Here is a 23,236-nt window from a genome sequence, read left to right on the forward strand (position 1 = left end):
TCGAGTATACATGCTGTCATTTCGAGAGCAAACTTGAATCGACGCTAGTTCTAAGATAAATGTCTATCATCCTCTCCAGAGTCTTAAGTAGGAATGAGGATAAGCTGATGGGTCGGAAATCCTTCGCACTCGAGTAAGATGCTTTTCCTGCTTTAGGTATGAAAACGACTTTTGACCGGAGTAATTCCATCAGGTCCGGGGGATTTGAATGACCCAAAGCTATTTAACGCCCATTTTATTCTAGATTCCGATACATGGTTCAACCGTCTGATTTCCGGGAGTTAGTGGATGCTAGTACCTGCCGTAGTCTGGAAGCCTCGGACGTATTCTCAATACTACTGCAGTAAACATTCCAGTTCTCGCTTGTATCCTTCTTGTAAGCGTCCCAATCCTCCGGAGCTCTGGTGGACTTTGCTTTGTTAAAGAGCTTCCTGCACGATTTCCTTATATTACTTAATTCCGTAGACCACCATGGTAGTCAATTTTCAACCTTGGCTTCCCTTTAGGGCATGCAGCTTTCAGTGAGATGTTGAAGGCCTTAGTAATCCGCTCCACTGCGTGTTGGATATCTTGCACAGTGCTTATACTTGTCTCTGGTATTTCCGGTATCATCATATTGAACGATTCCCTATACCTATTCCAATCAGCTTTCCTAACATTTGGCGGAAATAGGGTCTTTGAAGTACGAACCGTCAATTTGAAACTGATGTAAACTGAGAAGCTATGTTCCCTCAAAACTTGCCACTCAGATATCTTATCATTCAGTTCCGGAAAGGCCAATGTGACGTCCAAAACCTCTTGCCTGTTTTTGGTGACGAAGGTTGGTGCATCACTCTTATTGCAAACTACCAGGTTACTACGCAACTACGGTCTTAACGGCACATGGAGGCATCTCCCTATCATGTCCCATGTAGACCGAAGATACCCAGTATTTGCATTTGAATATCTCTAGACTGGCTACGACAGTGTCTGCATTGCTTAATGAAGGAAGCAGAAACAGGTTTAGTTCGTTCTTAGCAATTATACATTCTCGATTTTTATCTTTACCGGTATTATGCAAAAGTTTGAAATCCGGAGTGCTTAATTCACATATCTTATTCTTATATATGTATGGTTCTTGAATAAGAACTATATATATATGTCTCCTTTCATCAGGAGAACTTTTAAGGCAGCACAAGCGGCTTTACAATGGTGAAGATTTATCTGGAGGAACCAAATTTTCATGGGAGCTATTTATCTGGAGGAACCAAATTTTCATAGGAGCTATTTATCTGGAGGAACCAAATTTTCATGGGAGCTATACTAAATCTGATCCGATTTAAATTTCGCATATTCTAGCTAAAATGTAAATTTTAAGTATCTCTGCTGAATTTCACGCAAATAGGAGTAAAACTTTGCCGTCTGTTGTTACAGGATTCCAAATCGTGCGAAAGATATATAAAATATCGATATTTTTCACTTGTATAAATAATATAATTATATGTTTTTATTACATGTATGAGACCATTTAATGAAATAAATAAAAATTAATTTCGAGTACTTATAGAGATTCAAACTGCAGTTCTTTCATTTTAAGCGTGATAAATTTGAAATTGGATGTGGGTACCAATTTTTTCGTAATTCGGTTGTATGAACTCCGAGAGTTGATGGACACAACCGAATGATGAAGGTACTTACAGCAGAATTTATTGGTTGGCACAACCAACTCTATATGTCATGTAAGTCTTCCTTGCCATCGTTCGATTGGCATGAGCGAATTATTTGGGAGGCACAACTGCCAAGTGATAGTAGCTGCAACTGCCAAAATGAGGTTGGCAACAAATTCGGTCGTCCCAACCAATCTGTACTCTCTGTGTATACCACTAATTCATTTCTACACGCAAAAAATAATTCTTTCTCCCCAAACGAAATTCTAGACAAACAAAGATCGTTTCTCATTTGCTTTTCGCTGTAAGGAAGTTTACTTGGACGAAAAGTATATACTTTTTGTGATAAACGTGTAACGGTTCGAAATATATTTCGCCCGTACATACTATCTCCCACTTCCACATGATATTAAAAAAATACGTATTTTTCGTACCACTACTTATAATCGTTTTACACCTCTACATATACTTGCTGTGAACCACTGTGCCTACCACTATAGCCCATTATCACTCAATGCCGATTATGTTTTCACTGCCGAGTTATGCCAGTTACATGGTAACATGATCGCTATGGAGTTAATTCTCATTCACTTCATTGTGACCCCCCCTTATATGGGCAGCCTTTTTAGTGGGTAGGCAGAATTCCAACAGACGGACAAGTCAATTGGCATAGATCCGTCTAATCAAAAGGAGTTCACCCCCTTACGCATTCGCTTGCTTCCGAACTAATTGCTTTGGCTTTTAGCTTAATTACCGACTGTTTCGCCAATTAGCTTGCTTCCGCATTCGCTTGCTTCCGCATTCGCTTGCTTCCGCACTAATTGCTTCGGCTTTTAGCTTGCTTCCGCACTAATTGTTTCGGCAATTAGCTTGCTTCCGCACTAACTGCTTCGGCTTTTAGCTTGCTTCCGCACTAATTGTTTCGGCAATTAGCTTGCTTCCGCATTCGCTTGCTTCCGCACTAATTGCTTCGGCTTTTAGCTTGCTTCCGCACTAATTGTTTCCGCATTCGCTTGCTTGCGCACTAATTGCTTCGGCTTTTAGCTTGCTTCCGCACTAATTGTTTCGGCTTTTAGCTTGCTTCCGCACTAATTGTTTCGGCAATTAGCTTGCTTCCGCTTTCGCTTGCTTCCGCACTAATTGCTTCGGTTTTTAGCTTGCTTCCGCACTAATTGTTTCGGCAATTAGCTTGCTTCCGCACTGATCGCTTCGGCCATTAGCTTGCTTCTACATTCGTGTATCTCCCCTTAGTATTAGTTTACTAACCGAACAACGGAGCTTCAACGAATCACCGAGCAGACGAACTACAATCAACGAACAACAATCAACGAACAAACAACGAACCACCAGCATCTCATCATCGAGGAAGCAACGATCACGAAATTAACCTATCAACGACCACCCTATCAAGACATCGTCAACAGCAACCCCGAATTACCGACAACCCTGAGTTACCAAATCAACAATCAAGCACGAATCCTCAACGACAAACCTGAACTACCGAAACAAATCGTTGAAGACAAGCCTGCATCACCGAACCGACTTATCAACCGAACAGTCAACGACAACGAATCGTCAACGACAATCCTGAACTACCGAACGCTGTGTCAATGGATCGTTAACGACAGACTCGAATTAACGAATCGTCAACCACGATACCCGAACCAACGACAATCACGAACCACAAAAACCTAATCAACAACCGACTAGTCAACGACGTCGAATCATCTACGACAATCCCGACTTACCAATACCGAAGCATCGTCCACGAACGCCGATTCAGTGGATCGTTAACGACAGCCGAACAGATCGTTAACAAAAAGCCCGAATCACCGAACGGTGGCCGACAACCTTCCCAGCAAAAAATATTCATAAATTTGGAAGCAGTACAAAAGATCACTGTATACTGTAAGCAGTAATTTTCGGCGCAGTTTATTCGGCGCAAAATTCAACACATTTTCATGTATTAATTTTATCGTCATTAAGCATAAAAACTTGGAAAGAAAAAAACTAGACGGAATATTAAACAAGCGCTGATTTTGACAAATTATGTAAGCGAGAGACTATTTAGTGCAACCACACTCGCTTACCAAGTTGCACTAAAGAATGCTTTTGCCGAAGCCAAACTTTTGTCAGTGCTCGCACATCATTTCAGACACGATGTCGTTTAGTGCATACCATTTTATTTACTTAGTTGCACTAAAGTAAGCGAGTATTAATTTCGTATATTTGCCGAGGATTGGATCATGAGTAAAAATTGAGCGTTGTGAGTTTAGTTACAGTGCGAAAGTCGAGTGGATAGGTCGTTACCGCGCGTGTTTGTTGCTTTAATACATAGGGAGCATTTATTTATTTGGTAAGTAATATATAAACTTTGTGTGCATTGCGTCATTTTTAAATGGGGAAAACAAAAGCAAAACGAATGGTAGGCAAACGCCAGATAAATAGACTCATACGTAAAGAAGTAAATAAAAATGTAACGGCACTTAATTTTTCGCAAAATCTTGTAGATTTTGATACAAGCCAATTAGATTATAATGCAGATGAATATGACAATGCAGATAGGATGGAATATTCGTCATCAAATAATTTTAATGAAGAATATCCCAACCCTATACCTATTAAAGATGTACTGCGTGCGTGGTACTTACAACATAGACCGACTGTCGCTTGTGTTTCCGATCTTTTGAAAATATTAAAATCTAGAGGATTATATGTTCCTTTAAGTGTCGCTACGCTAATCGGTTTGTATTCTAATGTAACAAAGAGAACGGTATGTCCTGGGACATATTTCCACATAGGGCTACAAAACAATATTAGTAAAATTTCAGATATTTTAATGGCTCAAAATAAAATGGAAATTATAATTGATATAGGCATAGACGGCCTTCCTTTATTTAAAAGCAGCGAAATAGGGCTGTGGCCTATTTTATGTCGCGTTATTAATATCCCCGAAATAAACGTATTTTTAATAGGCAGCTATGTGGGAAAGAAAAAACCAGCTAATGTAAACACATGTGGGAAAGAAAAAACCAGCTAATGTAAACACATATCTACACGATTTTGTAACAGAAATGAAAAAAATTCAAAATGAGGGGCTTGAAGTAAATGGAAATAAAATTAATGTTAAAATTCGGGCTTTTTTAGCAGATGCCCCTGCACGATCTTTCGTTTGTGGAATTAGGGGCCACAATTCTTTGAAGGGGTGTAGTAAATGTTACCAGGAAGGCATGAGTATATCGAATGTAACTGTGTTTAGAACCTCTGCTGCAAAACTTCGAACAGACGAGGATTTCAAAACAAGATTGGATACAGATGTCCACTCCGAAAAGTATGGCAGTGAAGGTTTGTCTCTAGAAAGTCTAGGAATTAAAATGATTACACAGTGGATCTTGGGGTAACTAAAAAGATAATTTTTAAATTATTTAAAGGTGAATTGCAATATCGTTTATCTTCATCTGATAGGCTTTCCATTTCTTCTCTGTTATTATCTTTTGCCGCACATTTTCCACGAGAGTTTGCAAGAAAGCCGAGATCTATAGAAGAATTTTCTAGGTGGAAGGCTGTAGAATTTCGACAGTTTTGTCTCTACACTGGATTAGTACTATTTAAATAATTTTTAGATGCTGACCAGTATATTCACTTTCTACGTTTAGCATGCGCATATAGAATTCTCCTTGGTCCTAAAATTTGCAAAAATAAAATTTTATTAGCACAAAAGTTATTAAAGAAATTTGTGGAAGATTTTCCGAAATTTTATGGTATTAAAAGTGTGACTTATAACGTACACAACCTTTTACACTTAGCAGAAACTGCGATTGAATTCGGTTCTCTTAGCAATATAACGGCTTACCCTTTTGAAAATATGATGAAATCCCTAAAAAATCTATTAAAAAGCCACAATACATTGAAGAACAATTATGTAACACATTTGCACACATTTCGTTATATAGAAAGGAGACTTTTAGAGGCTACAAAAAGAATGCAAAGGGTTAAATTATTTTTTATTCTACAGAAAAAGGGCATTTTAGTCAAAATTTTAACTACAGCTTTTGTTTAATCGATGGACACTGTCCTGCCCAGATATTAAGTTTCAATGGTGAAGGAGAAATTAAAGCAAAGAGATTTTTAAGTTCAAAACCGTTTTTTCTACAACCAATATCATATAAAGACTTGGGAATATGTGTCATCAATATTAAAAAAATTGAAGAAATTGTTATTAGCCATGAGCAAATAATAGGGAAATTCTTCGTTTTGCCATTTAAAAATGAACTTGTTTTAATACCTATTATTCATTTAGTAGAATAGAAAACTTTTAAGATTTCATATACTACATATTTATTTTACTCAATTATGTATATATCAATAGAAAATATGGCACCTACAAAACGCAAGGCTTCAAATGGCGAAGTTGTCCCATATGATCAAATTCTCGAAAAGTTAAATAAAATATACGATATATCAACAGATGTATTTAAAACTAATTCTGCTGAAATTACTATACTCAAAACTGAATTGCGAAAGCTGCAGGGTATGATTATGTGATATATACTTATATTTAAAATAGCAAAGCTCTAATATTTTTTTAGATCTCATTGGTAAGCAAAACAGAATTCTGGTACAGATTCAGGAAAAGTCATTAGAAAATATGAAAACAAGCTCAATTGAAATTCAAGCCTTGAAGAAGTAAGTCGAAAAACTACAAGGTAATCCATACATCTATACAAATAAATTTTTACTCATGAATATATTTTACAGATAATTCTTTTAACCATAATAAACAGCTTGTTGAGCTGTTATCCGAAATAAAAACCGTCGTGAAATCCAATTTATCCCCAGGCATACAGAAGTTAAAATACGAGGATATTTTTCCAATATCTTTACAGGATGAACTCGAGTCAGTTGAAGACGAAATTGATGAGAATACCAAAGGACCAATGGTAAGTAATATTAAGAGCTCTAAATTTTACCTTAATTTTCGAATTTATTTGTATACAATTTTACCCCACAGATTGCAACAATTAAACATATTTTGGGAAGAGAACAATTACAACAAGTATAAACGGCCGTAAGTTCGGCCAGGCCGAATCTTATGTACCCTCCACCATGGATTGCGTAGAAACTTCTACGAAAGACTGTCATCCACAATCGAATTACTTGGGTTGTGGTATCTTAAATCGTTTTCTAAATTGTGAGTTAGTCTATACGTGGTATATATTAGACAAACAGGTATGTAAGTCTACAAATAATTACGAATCGATATTGAATTTTGCATGGTACGTAGGGAGCCAGAATTGAAATATGGGGGTCGCTTATATGGAGGCTATATACAATTATTGATAAGGACCAATTTTTGTGTGATTGGGGATCGATTTATCTGAGGGCTATATATAACTATAGACCGATATGGACCTAGTTAGGCTAGGTTAGGTTAGGTTAGTTAGGCATGGTTGTTAACGGCCATATACTAGCACAATGTACCAAATTTCAACTGACTCGGATGAAATTTGCTCCTCCAAGAGGCTCCAAAACCAAATATCGGAATCGGTTTATATGGGGGCTATATGTGATTATGGACTGATTTGGACCACTTTTGGCATGGTTGTTAAATATCATATACTACCACCACGTACAAAATTTCAACCGGATCGGATGAATTTTTCTTCTCCAAAAGGCAATGGAGGTCAAATCTGGGGATCGGTTTATATGGGTGCTGTATATAATTATGGACTGATATTAACCAATTCCTGCATGGTTGTTGGATACCATATACTAACATCACGTACCAAATTTCAACCGAATCGGATGAATTTTGCTCTTCCAAGGGCCTCCGGAGGTCAAATCTGGGGATCGGTTTAAATGGGGGCTATATATAATTATGGACCGATTTCGACCAATTTTTGCATGGGCGTTTGAGGCCATATATTAACACCACGTACCAAATTTCAACTGAATCGATAAATTTTGGTCTTCCAAGAGGATCCGGAGGTCAAATCTAGTGATCGGTTTATATGGGGGCTATATATAATTATGGACCGATGTGGACCAATTTTTGCATGGTTGTTAAAGACCATTTACTAACACCATGTACCAAATTTCAGCCGGATCGGATGAAATTTGCTTCTCTTAGAGGCCTCGCAAGCCAAATCGGGGGATCGGTTTATATGGGGGCTATATATAATTATGGACCGATGTGGACCAATTTTTGCATGGTCGTTAGAGACCATATACTAACACCATGTACCAAATTTCAGCCGGATCGGATGAAATTTGCTTCTCTTAGAGGCCTCGCAAGCCAAATAGGGGGATCGGTTTATATGGGGCTATATATAATTATAGACCAATGTGGACCAATTTTTGCATGGTTGTTAGAGACCATATACTAACACCATGTACCAAATTTCAGCCGGATCGGATGAAATTTGCTTCTCTTAGAGGCCTCGCAAGCCAAATTTGGGGGTCTGTTTATATGGGGGCTATACGTAAAAGTGGACCGATATGGCCCATTTGCAATACCATCCGACCTACATCAATAACAACTACTTGTGCCAAGTTTCAAGTCGATAGCTTGTTTCGTTCGGAAGTTAGCGTGATTTCAACAGACGGACGGATGGACATGCTCAGATCGACTCAGAATTTCACTACGACCCAGAATATATATATCTTAGAGCATTATTTCGATGTGTTACAAACGGAATGACAAAGTTAATATACCCCCCATCCTATGGTGGAGGGTATAAAAATCGATCAAATATTTGATTGATATACAACTTTTATTAGACTATAACGTTTTTGGACTGCAGGGGAAAAAAAGACTTCTAGACTATCCAAAGTTTATGAAAACAATATACCGTATGTATTACAATGGTTCCTTCTCTGACTTGATTCTGACAAATTTATTATTTTTATTTTCAGAACTGTAGGTACTGAGTATGGGAATAAAATGGACTTCAATAAATACTTCAGCAAATGTATACGATTGGTAAAAAATCTGCATTATAAAAACGAGTCCCTAAAGAAAAAGGGTGCAACTAGCAACATTATAGATAGTGATTAGACGTAAACATACTTGTCTACTTTTTCCATTTCAATCTACAATTGGAATAGCATTTTAAGTTTATTTTTATTTTCTATAAATAGTTGAATTAGTTCCTTGTAAAGACTGAATATTGTTTAAGTTTTTTGTTTGTTTACAAAACCACTGATTTAATGCAAACTTTTAAACAAGTTTAAAAATAAAATAAATAAAAAAAATTTAAAAAAAGTATTTCATCATTTTGATTTAGCAAGGCAAAATGCGCTTCGGGGACCACTGTTTTCATAGCCTATTTTCACTAGTTTCATTAGCGCTTTCATTCACTGCCTTTTTAATACCTATCGGTCAGCATTCATGTAAGCGCAAAATAGGATTCATAAAAGAAGTGCATTTTCGCGAGACATTTCTTGTTCATTTCACCAATGAATTCCTCACTACTGTAAGTGCTATTAAGTTCTAAGTTCCTTTACAAACCTGATGAAAATTCCTCAAGTTTTTTGCTGGGAACAACCCTTTCATTCGTCTTCATTTTGGAATCTTTAATAATCAGGTAACATTCGTACAGTGACGCTAACCTTTTGTGAAAAATTGGTTTATAATTTTTTATATTCGTAGGTATTGAAATTGTAAAAGGAGGACAAAATCGTTACGCAGCATCTTATTAAAAGTGAAAGGAACAAGAAGAAGAAAAGCATTACGTTTTACAGTTGGTAATTTACATGGAAATTGGAAATAGTGGAATATTAAACTAATATTTCAGGCCAGTGGATGCTGTTAATTATTAATACATATATTTAATATATTAATAAAACGTGTCTTTTATTGAAGAAAAATGCCTATATAAATAAATAAAACTGTATTTAAAAACGAAGGTAAGCAGTTCTAATTTTGAAGTAATATGTAAGATTTGTCCAAATGAAAGAAAAAAGTTCAATAAAATCATTCCATATATGAAATCAATTCAGTTAAATTTTTTCATTCTGTAGTATACAAAGAAAAAAAATATCACCAGAATATTTCCAATTAAAAAGTTAATTGAAGTTGAATGTTTTTTCAATTAATAAATTAATTGATACAATTAACTTTTTAATCAATATAGAAACATTAAGTTAATCAAGTCAACGATTGAAAATTTTAAAATTTTTAATTAAAAAATTAATTGATACAATTAACTTTTTAATCAAATTCAGAAGACTAAGACAGTTAAAAAAGTGATGAAGATTTCTTAATCCAAATAAAAACTCTAAGCCAATTCAGAAAGTAATTGAAAATAGTTACCTTTTTAAATACAAAATAATTGGGGTTTGCATTCAAAATCAATTAAATTTTTAATTGAATCAATTAAAAAATTAATTGAAAATTGCTAATGACATCAATTAGTTTTTTAATCAAGGTTTTTTCTATGCCCAATTAAAACTGTGATTGATACTTTCACTTTCGTGATTTAAGACATTTCAATTAAAAAATTAATTTCGTGATTGAATCAGAAAATTTTTTTGTGTGTAGTGGTGCATAAATATAGGAAAATGTTAACTAATATATGAAATGCATTCTACCAAATTTCTACGAAAATCACATCGTTCAAACAAATAAAAATGTCTTTGGCGCTATACGAAGTTCAACTTTCTTCACAATGAGTTCATTTTAACTTAAAGAAGTGGTCACTTTTTTCTGGGTGCTCCATAAACCCATTTTCATGAAGCTCCGTTAGTGCTACTTAGGTTATTAATTTCTTTTTCAATTTTTTAACATTTAAAGTTTTCAGTAATTTTTTAAGTTCGAAACTTGCTTTATTCAGTTTACGTTTATCTTCGAGTAGTTTTGTTTGTTTCCATCGTTTTTTTTGCCTTTCTCTTTTCCGATAGTTTTCTTAACACAGTATTTGAGACTTTTGGAGGGTTTACAAAACTGTACTTTGGTGTGGAATTCCATGACGCATTTTGAATAACAATTACAAGGTGTTCTAAGCAACCTGTTATGCCATTTTCTGTTTCAGTGGTAGATTTTTGTTTAGTTTTGTTATTGTGTATTGTGAAGTTTGCATTTCTGATACTCTTTGTGCTGCTGAAAATGCAGATGACATGTCATGGGTTGATACACACTTTTCAGAACCTGGTGGGATACCTTTTGAGACACAGAAATGTATATGATCTGGAGACTTGTTTATGTCAGAGGGGCAGTAAGTTGGGGCATCAGGTGATATCGTCTTTAAATTGAGCAATACAACTGTCTTCTTTTTGGCGTTATTTGACCAGACCCCTACTGAATATGCTTGGCGTTGTAATAGACGATAGTCAAGGAGCCTTGAAGCGTTTTCACGATTATGTTTGTGAGGATATTATCAGGATTCAATGCGACAAAACAATAAAATAAAATATCAATCGGAGGATGCTAGGATGCTCTGAATCGGAGGATGCTAGGTTTTGGCAAAGTCTAAAAATAAGCTATCGAAAAGGTCTATCACATAAATATTAAACATTTTCCAGATCTTTTCTACAGATGTATTTGTGACCCCTTAAATGTGTATTTTCGCTTTCCTTTTAGACTTATGGGATTTTGTCAAAAATCCACAGAATTGTTTTATAGGATTCATGGAATTTTGGATGAATCTTTACCTGTTAATTTCGCAAAGTTTTTATATCAAACTGGTCACGGACAGTTTGGGATAAAAAAAGAAAACAATGGTTGTATATTGGAGACATTGTCAACAAATATAGGTGGTGATTTAGTTGTATTTTTTTATTTGGTCTGGATTTGATTGAGCTGCAACTCCCTTTTTAGGTGCAACAGGGTGGTTTTCATCTTCAGTATAGAGAACATAAAATTGATTATTTGTTTGTGGAGTTTTCAGATCTGGCATCACTATTATTTATTACTTGTTGATTGGTTGATGGCTGATCAAAGTGACCTATTTCTTGTTGGAGTTCTTCCTCATCGGTTTCAAAGGTTTCCGATTGCTTGTGTAATTTCTGCTTGATGATCTCCACATCATTTCGAAGTTGAGAACACAGAATTTGATATTGTTCATTTCTTAAAATTAGTTCAGCATTTGATTTTTCCAATCGTTGTAACTTGTTCAATCGGAAAGAACCAATGCTATTTGGTGGTGTCTTCTTTTTAATTTAACACAGGGTGATTTCCACTCATGTTGTAGTACTAATCAAAGACACACACCTCAAACGAACAGCATTATCGACCCGCTCAAAAAACATATACTATTATAGTGCAACTCTGTAGGCTTCAGTACTAGTAAAATACAACCCATCGACCAGTATTTTGGTAGACATGACCAGTTGATACGATCAATGCATTGAGTGATGTATTCAGCTGATTGTTGGGCTATTTGTCTTTTTTCTAGATGTTTACAATTTTTTTTATTTGCTTTTATAGTTTTTGGCCTGGCCGAATCTTATGTACCCTCAACCATGGATTGCGTAGAAACTTCTACTTCTACTTACTTAGAGAGCCAGAATTGAAATATGCGGGTCGCATATATGGGGAATTATGAACCGACATGGACCAATTTTTGTGTGATTGGGGATCGATTTATCTGAGGGCTGTATATAATTATAGACCGATATGGACCTAGTTACGCATGATTGTTAACGGCCATCTACTAGCACAATGTACCAAATTTCAACTGAATCGGATGAAATTTGCTCCTCCAAGAGGCTCCAAATATCTGAGGATCGGTTTATATGGGGGCTATATATGATTATGGACCGATATGGACCAATCTCGGCATGGTTGTTAAATACCATATACTAACACCACGTACCAAATTTCAACCAGATCGGATGCAATTTATTTCTCTTAGAAGCTCCGCAAGCCAAATCTGGGGATCGGTTTATATGGGGGCTATATATAATTATGGACTAATTTTTCCATGGTTGTTACAGACCGTATACTAACACCATGTACCAAATTTCAGCCAAATCGAATGAAATATGCCTCTCTTAGAGACTCCGCAAGCCAAATCTGGGGGCGGGTTTATATGGGGGCTATACTTGAAAATGGACCGATATGGCCCATTTGCAATACCATCCGACCTATATCAATGACAACTACTTGTGCCAAGTTTCAATTCGATAGTTTGTTTCGTTCGGAAGTTAGCGTAAGTTTCACCACGACCCAGAATATATATACTTTAAGGAGTGTTAGAGCAATATTTCGATGTGTTACAAACGGAATGACAAAGTTAATATACCGCACGTCCTATGGTGGAGGGTATAAAAAGGAAATTTTAAGGAATAACTCACAGCTTCATACGTTTCCAATTCAGTGAAAGGATGCAGATGGGAAATTCTAGTACACACAAAACACCAATTACAAAACTCTAAGAAAGAGGTATATTTTTAAAATTAGACGCAGCAACAAGGAACACGTCTGTCCGGTAAGTTGAACTATGTTGATATCTCAATAGGTCTGTTCACGTACTTTTTCAGTAAAAACTAGCAGGAGAGTAAGACTGTATTTTACTCTCTTTGCTTAAAATTGCTGAAAAGTATACGAACGGTATCCAATAGCTGTTTGCACACTAAAATTTTCAGCTTCTAAAACTTTAAAAGCAAAAAACAGATCTTGTTTTTATAAGTTGTAGTTGTAATTGTGGAACATGTACATTGTACTGCTGTTTTGTTTGTTATCAACAACCAGCTAGCAACGTATGCTATGGATTGCAAGATTTTGCTGGGGAAAAAACCTCTAGCAGAAACTTGCAATTTCTCTATTTGATAACTGTCAAATGTAGTCACTCTCCGGCTCTCTTTTGCTGGCTTTTTGCTTCAAACGAACGACATCCAGTAAAAATTTGTGATAATTCCCAAAATTTATCGGTTTCTCGAACGGAGCTAATGTAACTCAATTGAAGATTCGTATTCGTCAGCGCATTCGAATACAACGTACGCACGCATAACGCATGGTATGTAACTCCCCTTAAGATTTGACTTCCATAAATATTTTATTTCATATGTATTACAACAGATTTAACAGGTTGGCTGATAAGTCCCCGGTCTAACAAAAAAAAAACACATTTTTTTTTGTCAAAATTCGTTTTTATTATTCAACATAGTTCCCTTCAAGAGCGATACAACGATTATAACGACCTTCCAATTTTTTGATACCATTTTGATAGTACTCCTTCGGTTTTGCCTCAAAATAGGCCTCAGTTTCGGCGATCACCTCTTCATTGCAGCCAAATTTTTTCCCTGCGAGCATCCTTTTGAGGTCTGAGAACAAGAAAAAGTCGCTGGGGGCCAGATCTGGAGAATACGGTGGGTGGGGAAGCAATTCGAAGCCCAATTCATGTATTTTTGCAATCGTTCTCAATGACTTTTGGCACGGTGCGTTGTCTTGATGGAACAACACTTTTTTCTTCTTCATATGGGGCCGTTTAGCCGCGATTTCGACCTTCAAACGCTCCAATAACGCCATATAATAGTCACTGTTGATGGTTTTTTCCTTCTCAAGATAATCGATAAAAATTATTCCATGCGCATCCCAAAAAACAGAGGCCATTACTTTGCCAGCGGACTTTTGAGTCCTTCCACGCTTCGGAGACGGTTCGCCGGTCGCTGTCCACTCAGCCGACTGTCGATTGGACTCAGGAGTGTGGTGATGGAGCCATGTTTCACCCATTGTCACATATCGACGGAAAAACTCGGGTCTATTACAAGTTAACAGCTGCAAACACCGCTCAGAATCATCAACACGTTGTTGTTTTTGGTCAAATATGAGCTCGCGCGGCACCCATTTTGCACAGAGCTTCCGCATATCCAAATAAAGGGTGATACGGTCAAAAATTGGTCAATATAAGCTTGACGTATTTCTTTCAATTTTGCATTTAAAAAACCTGAACACCCCTCATTTTGAAGGTGTGTGTGTGTAGAATGTTGCTCCTATTTTGATTTTGGAATTCACTCTTCAGTTGTCAAAATGCCGTCCAAGCAAGAAGAGCAGCGTATCAAAATTTTGCTCGCGCATCGCGAAAATCCGAGCTACTCGCACGCAAAGCTGGCAAAATCGCTAAAAGTTGCCAAATCAACCGTTACAAATGTAATTAAAGTGTTTGGGAAACGTTTGTCGACAGCCAGGAAGTCTGGATCGGGGGGAAATCGAAAACCGGAAGCCGCTGAGACGACAAAGAGAGTTGCCGGTAGTTTCAAGCGAAATCCTAACCTCTCTCTTCGAGATGCCGCAAATAAGCTGGGTGTATCGTCTACAAACGTGCATCGTGCCAAAAATCGAGCCGGACTATCGACTTACAAGAAGGTAGTGACTCCAAATCGCGATGATAAACAAAATACGACGGCCAAAGCGCGATCCCGGAGGCTGTACACGACGATGCTGACGAAGTTTGACTGCGTGGTAATGGACGACGAATCCTACGTCAAACCTAACCTAACCTAACCTACGTCAAAGCCGACTACAAGCAGCTTCCGGGACAGGAGTTTTATATGGCAAAAGGAAGGGGAAAGGTAGCAGATATTTTCAAGCACATAAAACTGTCAAAGTTCGCAAAGAAATATCTGGTTTGGCAAGCCATCTGTACCTGGGGCTTGAAAAGCAGCATTTTCATAGCTTCCGGGACTGTCAACCAAGAAATTTACGTGAAAGAGTGTTTGAATAAACGTCTGCTGCCTTTCCTGAAGAAATACGGTTGTTCCGTACTGTTTTGGCCGGATTTGGCATCTTGCCATTACGGTAAAAAGGCCATGGAGTGGTACGCCGCCAACAACGTGCAGGTGGTTCCCAAGGACAAGAACCCTCCCAACACGCCAGAGCTCCGCCCAATTGAGAAATACTAGGCTATTGTCAAGCGGAACCTAAAGAAGACCAAAAAAATTGCTAAGGACGAGCAGCAGTTCAAGACAAACTGGCTTTCTGCGGCGAAGAAGGTGGACAAGGTGGCTGTACAAAATCTGATGGCAGGTGTCAAGCGTGAGGCCCGGCAATTCGGATTTGGAAAAGCGAAAGCCTAACTGAATATTTTTCCTGAATTTTATACTAATTGAACTTGAAAAAGAAATTTACTTTATTTACTTAAGGATCAAAAGGGTTAAGGTTCAATACGCACAATTCGACTGTTTTGGGCTTATTGCAACAGTAATTCTTTTATCAGATAGTTCGCAGAGAATTTATAATTTCGAATCAGTAGAAATTTTAGCAAACTACTGTCTTTTCAGCAGAATGTCTGCTTTTCCAGTAGTAAGTGTTTGCTATGAATGCATATTTTTCTTTGATTTTAAAAATTGTTCAAAGTTGTTTTTAAATATGGTGTTGAAACAAACAAAAAAATTTATAAAATAAAGTAATGAAATATTTGAAATTTTGTGGATAGAATAATGCTGAAAATACTAAATTAATAAATAATTAGAAAGCTACGAAAAATGTTATATTTTAAATGAAAATTTTGCGAATCACCATTCCTCACACGGAATGGTGATTCCTCAACAATTTTAATATGAATTCTTACGCTCTCTACACTTATGACATATCTGCTGTAGTGGTGCAGGGCATAAAAATTTCGAAGCTCAACACCGTGAAAAATAGATATGAAAAGATTTTGTGCGAATTTTATAAGCTTCTAGTAAACATTTGTAGAATATACAAAAAAAATATACGTTACCAAGTCGTTATTTGACGCACTAAATCTATGATAACATTGGTACTTACCTTCCATCTCCTGAAACAAGTAACGAATTGAGAAATCGGTCTTCTCCTGCTTTGAATGTTGTAATGCAATCTCCGGAATCCAAGTTCATTAAGTTGACATACATCCTATTACGTGAAAGACAAACTAGATGTTCTTGATCATGCAGGCCAAAATATGGCATTTTTTGATTCATAACACCCTTTAGTGTCACCTTAAATTACATTATTATTATGTTTAATAGTTTCTTCTTCTCTCTATAAGGTTTGAATACGTACCTTGAATTTTCCATTATCTAAATTAATAACTTTTATTTCTCTTCTACACAACACAGCAGCATTATATGTTCCGAATGGACACAGAGCCGTTGGTTGAGTTATACCTTGCAGAACACGAACGCGGGTACATTTTCGAACATCCCATACACAGATTTCACCTTGGTCAGTACTAATTGATGCAATAAAAAATCCTGGGTGGGGCAAATTCACCAACGCATTAAATTTCTGTCCGTCTGAAGATAACTCATCGTCGAATGATTTGTTGATAATATCTAGGAATGGAATTTCCAGTTCATTGATTGATTCTAGCCAAGATCGTATTATTTGATTTGCTTTTAAGGAAGGGTCTTTTCGAATGCGATATTTCAAGTTGAAATTAATTAGTGTATAAAACTGATGACCATCGTAGGTTAACTCAAATATGTATTCACATAGAAAATCCTTTAATACTTTTATGTGGATGTACGGCTGTTCCCCGACATTTCCAAAATTTTCGCAGAGAAGAATGTCGTTAATCAGATATGCAACTCCCGCAGCTTCCACTTTATTGGCCATCCAGTGAAGTTCAGTAAAGTAAACTGAGTGGAACAATTGTTCAACCTTATTTTTACTAGCGGGATCTTCCATTATGCAACAAAATTGATGATAAGGCAACTTTTTATATTTTTCGATATTATATCTGAAATAAATGATATGAATTACTAAATAATAAACTACTGCTACGAGGTTAAAATACAATGGCACATACATTTGACTTGAATGTTTCGCCTGCGAAATATAGCTATCTTGTCTGTCGTAAAATTCGCGGATAATTCGATGAATTTGTGCATGTTTGTACCGATACTTAGCTAAAATAGCGTTTCGGAGGGATTTGTCCATTATCTTCAAACTTCGAATATTTATTATCATTGGGCCCATCAACCAACAAAATTTCGACCATTGTCGGTAGGCGGTGTACGAATCAGTGTTGGTTATTCTTTGGAAAATTTCTATACAATGGCTTTCTCGGAATCCCCATTGAGATACAGCTAGAATCAACAGTAATATTTCCGCATAATCATTTGGAAATTTCGATTCTATAACCTGCAAAATTTTATCCAGCGTTTCTGTTATATCTGTCATCGTAACCGAGTTATGACCAAGCCATGCTAGCCACCAAAAAGACTTTGCGTGAAATGGTGTACTACCATTTAGGAGTTTCCATTCCTGTGGCATTTTAATTGCGCTGTTTGCAGAATAGAAATCACCACCCCCCGTACTAAGAATGTCTTGCCATTGGCGTGTGCTGTACTGTTTCATTTTTAAGAAATACTTTTTTGGGATACCTTTTGCTTCCAACTTATTTATAATACAACTTTCTACATCATTGTTTTCCGTCAATGTGAGTATTATCTTGCATATACCATTAAGGTTAACCGGTATCCAATCGATATTTTCAGCATCTCGTATATCGTCTATAGAGTCAATAACTATAACAAAGGAGCATTTTCGACTAGAAACTATTTTATGAATAATTTCAGTGTAACTTTCAATTGTCTGAAATAAATAAATTTAAATATCAAACGTAATGTTTATATCATACTCATACATACATGATTGACTTTCATCTGTTTGCCATATGACAGTATTGCTAGTTGGTTAGCAATTGAACCAAGCATTGAAGTCAAATCGTATGAACGCGCCGTCAAATTCGAATACCTAAAATGAAGATAATACACAATATTTTTGTTCACATCCATATAATATTCATATTTATCAATAAAAGGTATTCAAAATTTAAAAAAAAAATGAATGTCAAACTAATAGGAATTAGAAAAGGAAAACAGAAGATTAATGTTTTATTTTATACAGTTTTATTTTTCCCAAAACAAAAACTAGTTTTTATTAAAAGAAAACCAGAAACGTACAAATTGAAAAATTAATTCAGTTTTTTGGTGTCAAATAATTCCAATTCATAAAAAAGAGCTATAATACATTAAAATCATATACATAAATAGATTGTAACTAGTATTTTGTATGGCTTCCTTTGGATTCAATAACTCAATTCAATTTTAAACGACTCTGCATCTTTTTTCCTCCTTTATATATCTAATTAAATCATTTTTGTTTGTTTGTTTTGTTTTCGCTGATCTTTTTCAATGTTTTTTTTTTCTTTATATGAACCCAAAAATTTTCAATGGGGTTCATATCTGGTCTTCGTGCAGGAGTAACCATTACTTTAGCGCAATTATAGATAAGCCACGTTCTACATAAATAGGATTTATTTTCGGACCATTGCCCTGATATAACTTATATTGTAATTGGTAGCATTATCCTTATCAAAAAATCCAAACTTTTGCCATCATATATTGAAAAATTTTAACCTTCCCGACACGTTTGTTCGAAATACAATCTCACACCATAACAGATAACTTAACAAACTTCATTGTAGGTATTCTATTTTTGTTTTCAAGGGCTGTAAGAGGGTTTCGCCACACTGAGATAGAGCATACTCTTTATTTCGTCCCAAAATATTACATATTCCCGAATGTCCGCCTGTATCAAAATGTGGTCTATTGCAAACTGTAGTAGTTTTTTTTAATATTTTGTTGAGAAAGGAGAGGCTATTTTCTTCCTGATCGAGAGGAGTATTTGTGTTTTAATAGAGCCTTCGGACAGTCTCATGCGACATTTGTTTCCCGTAGTAATTTCTCAAGTCTCGTACAAGTTCTGTATTGCTGCCTTGGGGATTATTATAGACATATTTAATAATTTTGTTTTCATCCCACCGTTTGATGGTCGCTTTTAATTCAAGTCGCCCTTCTTTTTCTGCCCGATTTATGATATTGCATACTGTTCATAATTTTAAGGCGAACATTTCTGCTAGTTCTTTGGCAGTTTCGCTTTGTAATAATTATAATACTCTAACTGTATTACACCATTACTGATTTTTTACCCGGTATTTTAAATTTCTATGTAATACAGAAGACATGCACTTATTGCAACTAAATATTTCCCCTCCCGTCCACTGAATGAAAGCAATGCCAAAACAACGACAAAAACATTTATTGCGAAAATCTAACGAGATTTTGTTTTGGGATTTGCTTTTGCACATAATATATTGACAGCTGTCAAACAGAATTTTATGAATCATTTGTCCTATGTTTCCACATTTCATTGCAATATACTGTTTGACAGTATTGGACGATGACCGTATGAATTTAATAACATTAAACAAAAGTTCAAAAAGAATGTATATTAAGTTATGAAAAAAGATTATATTCTTAAATTTTTATACTTTGTAAACATATTTTGAAATGATTGGTTGGAATTCGAGTACGACAACAAATAGATAGTGGAGACTCACACTTTTTTAATTGTTAGTAATAATTGTTAGTTATTTCTCTTGTTTAATGGTTTCTATAATAGCAGTGCAAAAGTTGGTACACTTGACCAAATATTGGGCGTTATTTATTTATTGAAGTAAGTTACCTTTTCAATTTATTCCCCCTATTGTAATAATTGATTTGTTTTGCCAATATGTCACCAAACCCAACTGAAAGTCTGTCTAGCAAATAAGTTGGTTGTGTTAACAGATTTGATAGTTATAAATGGAAATTGTTGCTATGGCAAACATATGACAACAAATATTTTTTTGTTTCATAAATTACACAAAACTGTAAAATTTAATTTTTTTTTTACAATATTTTAAATTGACTGATGTTTTACATATAATGCAGCAATTATGTTAAACATCAATGTAAGTAAGCTAAACATTAAATTACATTAATACTACTCATTACCATTTCCCCTAATTTTCATACAATTTCCGAGGTTGTGAAAGGTAAATATATAAATTGTCTGCCTCGCCATCGATCCCTGGGTACCGAGATATAAGAAACAAATGCATGAGTCATGTCTGAATTCCGAGTCACGTGCATGGGTGTGGTACTACAAAAACAACTGGTGCTTGAAAATTTTGTACATCTATTGTAAATATCTCAGCCTAGCTATTTCATGGAGTTATCTGTGCGAGAGTAACGAATTTCGGAAAAATACTCTCACGAAAATAATCCCGGCCACGGGCATAAAACGCTTACGAGTTGGATTCATTTAAAATTTTAATGACACTTGAGATGTTAAGAGTTTAATAACGCTCTCGATTTTCATCATGCTCATGTTTTCTGACACGTCGCTAAGTAAATTACTCATAAAATTATTTGTGAGTCACGACATTTTTCGTGAGTCACGATATTTTTCGTGAGTCGCGCTATTTTTCGTGCGTGAGTGTGCATGAGCGCGAGTCCCACCAAACAATATTGTGCGTGAGTAAGATTTTTCCGTCGTGAGTGTGCGTGAGTAAAATATTACTCACGTGCTCACCTCGGCTCCCCAAAATAAAAATTAAGTAAGTTCCCAAAATTGAGGACTTATTTCATTATGAAGTAATTCCCTAAAATATTTTATGTAATTATACCCCAGAAAATGAAATAAATCCCTAAATCGAATAACGAGATAAGTCTCCAAAATATTGGAAATATTGAAAAGTAGTTAAAGTAGAGTTTGGAAGTGTAATGAGAATTATGGTTTACCCAATGGTAATAAAAATAATGTTATTGTAGAATTCATCCCTGCATTTTATATAAAATACTGCAAAGAAAACTTCTCACTGTTTAGCTTATTAGAACCAATTTCCATACTAATTAAAATTTTTCAAAATTGTAGCTAGTCATTCGCTCATGCAAATAAAGCTTGGCATTATGGACCACGCAAACCTAGAATACTTTGAAGTTGAGAGATGTAAAACTAGTTGAGTTTTGAATAAATAAAACATAAATCATTTTTGGATCCCTTTTATCGGAGAGCCTAACTAAATTAAATTTTATAAGCCAATTAATTTTCTTTTTATTTATTGTAATTTTAATTATAATAAATATGGAAATAAATAAAGAAATTAAATTAAAAAATATTCACAATTTCTTTAATTAAAAATTAGGTTTTCTACATTAGGTTTACGACTTTTGCGACATACATTATTATACAGTCGTAAACGTATGTCGCAAAAGTCACTGTTTGCGACAGGCCAACCGTGCTGTATACTGCATAAATTTTTCCGTTGAATTTTAGCGTAGTGTTTTGTCAACGTTCTCTCCAATTATTTTCAACACATTTTCAAAGATTTCGTCAACATTTTGGAGAGATGGAAGTAATTCTCAAACAAATGTAATGCAGGTGAGCAGTTTCAAGTCAAGTTGAATTTATGTTGAAAATTATATTTACCCTCAAACTGAAAAGGTGTTGTATTTGAAAAACGCTCATCCTGTGTTTAGTGGAATCTTTCTTTATTTTTTCTTTAGATTTGTATTCAGATTGGTGGGAGCCGTATGTAAAATATTGTAGTAAGATTAAAGATCTCATGTCTTTAAAATACTAACGCGAATTTTGTTTAGCGTATAAGACGCATTTTTCTGATATAAACTTTTTTCCTTGTCCAAAAGTCGATAAACTTTCAATGAAGTGGTTTTGACCTTCCAGTTAAGTCATTCGACCTAAAAATGGGTATCATTATACGAAAAATATATGTTTGGCTACACAGAAAAAAGTAAACTGTTTTATAGCATGAATGGACTACCTCGTGCAAAAATTTAATTATACTCCACATTTTGAGACTTGTTTTTTATTTATTATACCCTCCACCATAGGATGGGAGGTATATTAACTTTGTCATTCCGTTTGTAACACATCGAAATAATGCTCTAAGACCCCATAAAGTATATATATTCTGGGTCGTAGTGAAATTCTGAGTCGATCTGAGCATGTCCGTCCGTCTGTTGAAATCACGCTAACTTCCGAACGAAACAAGCTATCGACTTGAAACTTGGCACAAGTAGTTGTTATTGATGTAGGTCGGATGGTATTGCAAATGGGCCATATCGGTCCACTTTTACGTATAGCCCCCATATAAACGGACCCCCAAATTTGGCTTGCGAGGCCTCTAAGAAAAGCAAATTTCATCCGATCCGGCTGAAATTTGGTACATGGTGTTAGTATATGGTCTCTAACAACCATGCAAAAATTGGTCCACATCGGTCCATAATTATATATAGCCCCCATATAAACCGATCCCCCTATTTGGCTTGCGAGGCCTCTAAGAGAAGCAAATTTCATCCGATCCGGCTGAAATTTGGTACATGGTGTTAGTATATGGTCTCTAACGACCATGCAAAAATTGGTCCACATCGGTCCATAATTATATATAGCCCCCATATAAACCGATCCCCCGATTTGGCTTGCGAGGCCTCTAAGAGAAGCAAATTTCATCCGATCCGGCTGAAATTTGGTACATGGTGTTAGTAAATGGTCTTTAACAACCATGCAAAAATTGGTCCACATCGGTCCATAATTATATATAGCCCCCATATAAACCGATCCCCCTATTTGGCTTGCGAGGCCTCTAAGAGAAGCAAATTTCATCCGATCCGGCTGAAATTTGGTACATGATGTTAGTATATGGTCTCTAACGACCATGCTAAAATTGGTCCACATCGGTCCATAATTATATATAGCCCCCATATAAACCGATCCCCCGATTTGGCTTGCGAGGCCTCTAAGAGAAGCAAATTTCATCCGATCCGGCTGAAATTTG

General features: G+C 35.7%; 1 protein-coding gene across 1 annotated transcript in view; it reads right to left on the reverse strand.

Annotated features, from left to right (window-relative positions):
- The window catches only part of LOC142225759 (NACHT domain- and WD repeat-containing protein 1), a 245,633-nt gene that overhangs the window by 28,915 nt on the left and 193,482 nt on the right, over positions 1 to 23,236 (reverse strand). Inside the window, exons 6-9 of the mRNA XM_075295581.1 lie at positions 18,204 to 18,309; positions 17,360 to 18,147; positions 16,612 to 17,290; positions 16,357 to 16,547 (exon numbers count right to left, since the gene is read on the reverse strand). Coding sequence (XP_075151696.1) covers positions 16,357 to 16,547; positions 16,612 to 17,290; positions 17,360 to 18,147; positions 18,204 to 18,309 — 1,764 coding nt within the window. The remainder of the gene's footprint in view (positions 1 to 16,356; positions 16,548 to 16,611; positions 17,291 to 17,359; positions 18,148 to 18,203; positions 18,310 to 23,236) is intronic.

Source organism: Haematobia irritans, chromosome 2, assembly GCF_050003625.1.
Source record: "Haematobia irritans isolate KBUSLIRL chromosome 2, ASM5000362v1, whole genome shotgun sequence".
Lineage (NCBI taxonomy): Eukaryota > Metazoa > Arthropoda > Insecta > Diptera > Muscidae > Haematobia > Haematobia irritans.